Genomic DNA, 2,178 nt, shown 5'->3' with positions numbered 1-2,178 from the left:
CCACCGCCCTTTTTGATTAGAAAAAAAAACAATTGAAAAGTCACTTTGTTTGAAAAATAAATGCCTGTTTGCCTGCTTGACTTTCCAATTCAGCGTGAAGTATTGCTAGATCTATGTGACATACCAAGAACCACTGGATCAGTTATTAGCCGTCTATCTGGCCAGTAATCAAATGGACTTCGTACTGGAAAGAGCACGAGAGAACAAAGAGGGGTCGAAGGATTCAGCATAAAGCTATCCAAGGTGGCTATCTAATTGATATCATCTCATATGAAACCACACCCTTGCACTCCCCCTCTCCCCCTCACATTCTTTAGCCATATCAAGAAAATTGAGCCCAAAATTTTACCAAACGTGGTCACTTCCATATAAGGAAACTAATATATTCCTTATTTGAAAAAAACTGCATGGTTCTTGTATTTTTTTAAGGTGAGCGTACCCCAGGGGCTTCGTAAACTTTATGACTTGTAACCAGAAGAGAAAAACAGTAACTGGACCATCTTTAGTTAGTTGAGAAGGTCCCTGAAAAGAAATTAAATTTCCTCGGTACCAGACCCCGAAACGACAACGTTTTTTTCATATGCAATCCTGGATACGCGCCTTGCTAGTGACGGCTAGTCAAATTGCAAATAGAGAGCAAAATATCATTTCTAACGTTCTACATGGCAGTCCTTTATTTGGCTGTTGTTATACGCGGGCTCCCTGTGCACCCCCCTGTGTACGTGCCTGGACAACTAGCGAAAGCTACTGGCGCCTAGGTCTGTTAGGTAAGAGCTGCCACATCTCCAAGGATCAGGCACTGCCAAAAAGATGAACTCCCGCGGCATAGGAAAACCAATACATGAATGCGGAGGTATAATATTTAGTAAATGATGATTTTATTAAATGATGGTCAATAAACTTTTATTTGCTAAAATAAGGTGATTTTGTTCACTTTGATGTACTTTCTAACAATTTAAACCTTTAGATATAACTTTGACTTGTAATAAAGTTGTTGTATAATCCAACAATGTGTAGAGAAAAGCTGATCTTTTAAACTAAGGTGAATTTCTATCAATTCAGCAACGCTGTTAGTAGGCACAATTGCTGTCACTGCTATGATGCTTCTGATCAGAATGCCTCTAAAAAGCCTTTAAAATGATATAATGCAAGCAATAATCATTGGTAATCATTACTTTATTGTCTCTCAATTATAGAACTGTAATGTTGCTATTTGTCCTGTTAAAGGATACCTACAAGTCAATTAATACAAAACATGAATAATCCTTGTGCAGTCTGCTGTCACCATGCGACTATCCTAACTTATCTTAAGACATGCCACTTCAGGTTTCTGTTTACATTCACCTTGTCACGTGACACGCTAAATGTACGTGAACAATAGGTATGTACACGTACACCCGGATGTTACGTATCACTTTGCCGGTCCCTCGTCATCCGTCACACCGCTCTGCTCGTAGGAGGTCACCTGACCCATCTGAACAGGTACTTCCGGTTTGCTTCTCTTCCGGTGAAGGACGAAAACCAAGATGGCGCAGACCACAAAAAACAGACCGCCAAACGTCGCCCCCACCCCCACCAGTACGGGGCTCAAATTGGCACCACCTATGATAAACATACAATCTTGTTAGCAATTGTCCCCCATTCCTCCAGGGTGGGACTCAAATTGGCACCACCTATAATAAACATACAATCATGTTAGCAATTGTCCCCCACCCCCACCAGGATGGGACTCAAATTAGCACCACCTGTGACAAAATATATAATTATGTTATAAAATGTTCCCCACCCCCACCAGGACGGGACTTCAAATTGGCACCACCTGTTACAAACATACAATCATGTTATCAAATGTTCCCCACCCCCACCAGGACGGGACTTCAAATTGGCACCACCTGTTACAAACATACAACCGTGTTATCAAATGTTCTCCACCCCCACCAGGACATTAATGAAATTTCAACCGGCTGTGTTAAAAATACAATCATGCAGGCAAATGTTTATCCCTTTCCCTTCTTTTAACAATAAAATAGGCGACTAAAAATCACGTGATTTTTTGGTATCAAACTCGCGCGCACTCCGGCTTTTGGCGGCAAAATAACAACAAGAACACAAGCCACTTATTCAGCGCTTGTGAATCATTTTTTTTTTCAAAAAGAGAAAACTTTAATTTTAATTCCG

The 2,178-nt window shown here is 40.8% G+C and overlaps 1 protein-coding gene across 1 annotated transcript in view; it reads right to left on the bottom strand.

Moving 5' to 3' along the window:
* Window positions 1–856: 856 nt before the first annotated feature.
* The window catches only part of LOC5516245 (ZP domain-containing protein), a 6,375-nt gene continuing 5,053 nt past the window's right edge, over window positions 857–2,178 (bottom strand). Inside the window, exon 6 of the mRNA XM_032386091.2 lies at window positions 857–1,602. Coding sequence (XP_032241982.1) covers window positions 1,412–1,602 — 191 coding nt within the window. The 3' untranslated portion in view covers window positions 857–1,411. The remainder of the gene's footprint in view (window positions 1,603–2,178) is intronic.

This window comes from Nematostella vectensis, chromosome 8 (assembly GCF_932526225.1).
Source record: "Nematostella vectensis chromosome 8, jaNemVect1.1, whole genome shotgun sequence".
NCBI classification, from domain to species: Eukaryota; Metazoa; Cnidaria; class Anthozoa; order Actiniaria; family Edwardsiidae; genus Nematostella; species Nematostella vectensis.
Note: the sequence above shows the minus strand (reverse complement) of the source record. Positions and strands in the feature narration are given on the sequence as shown.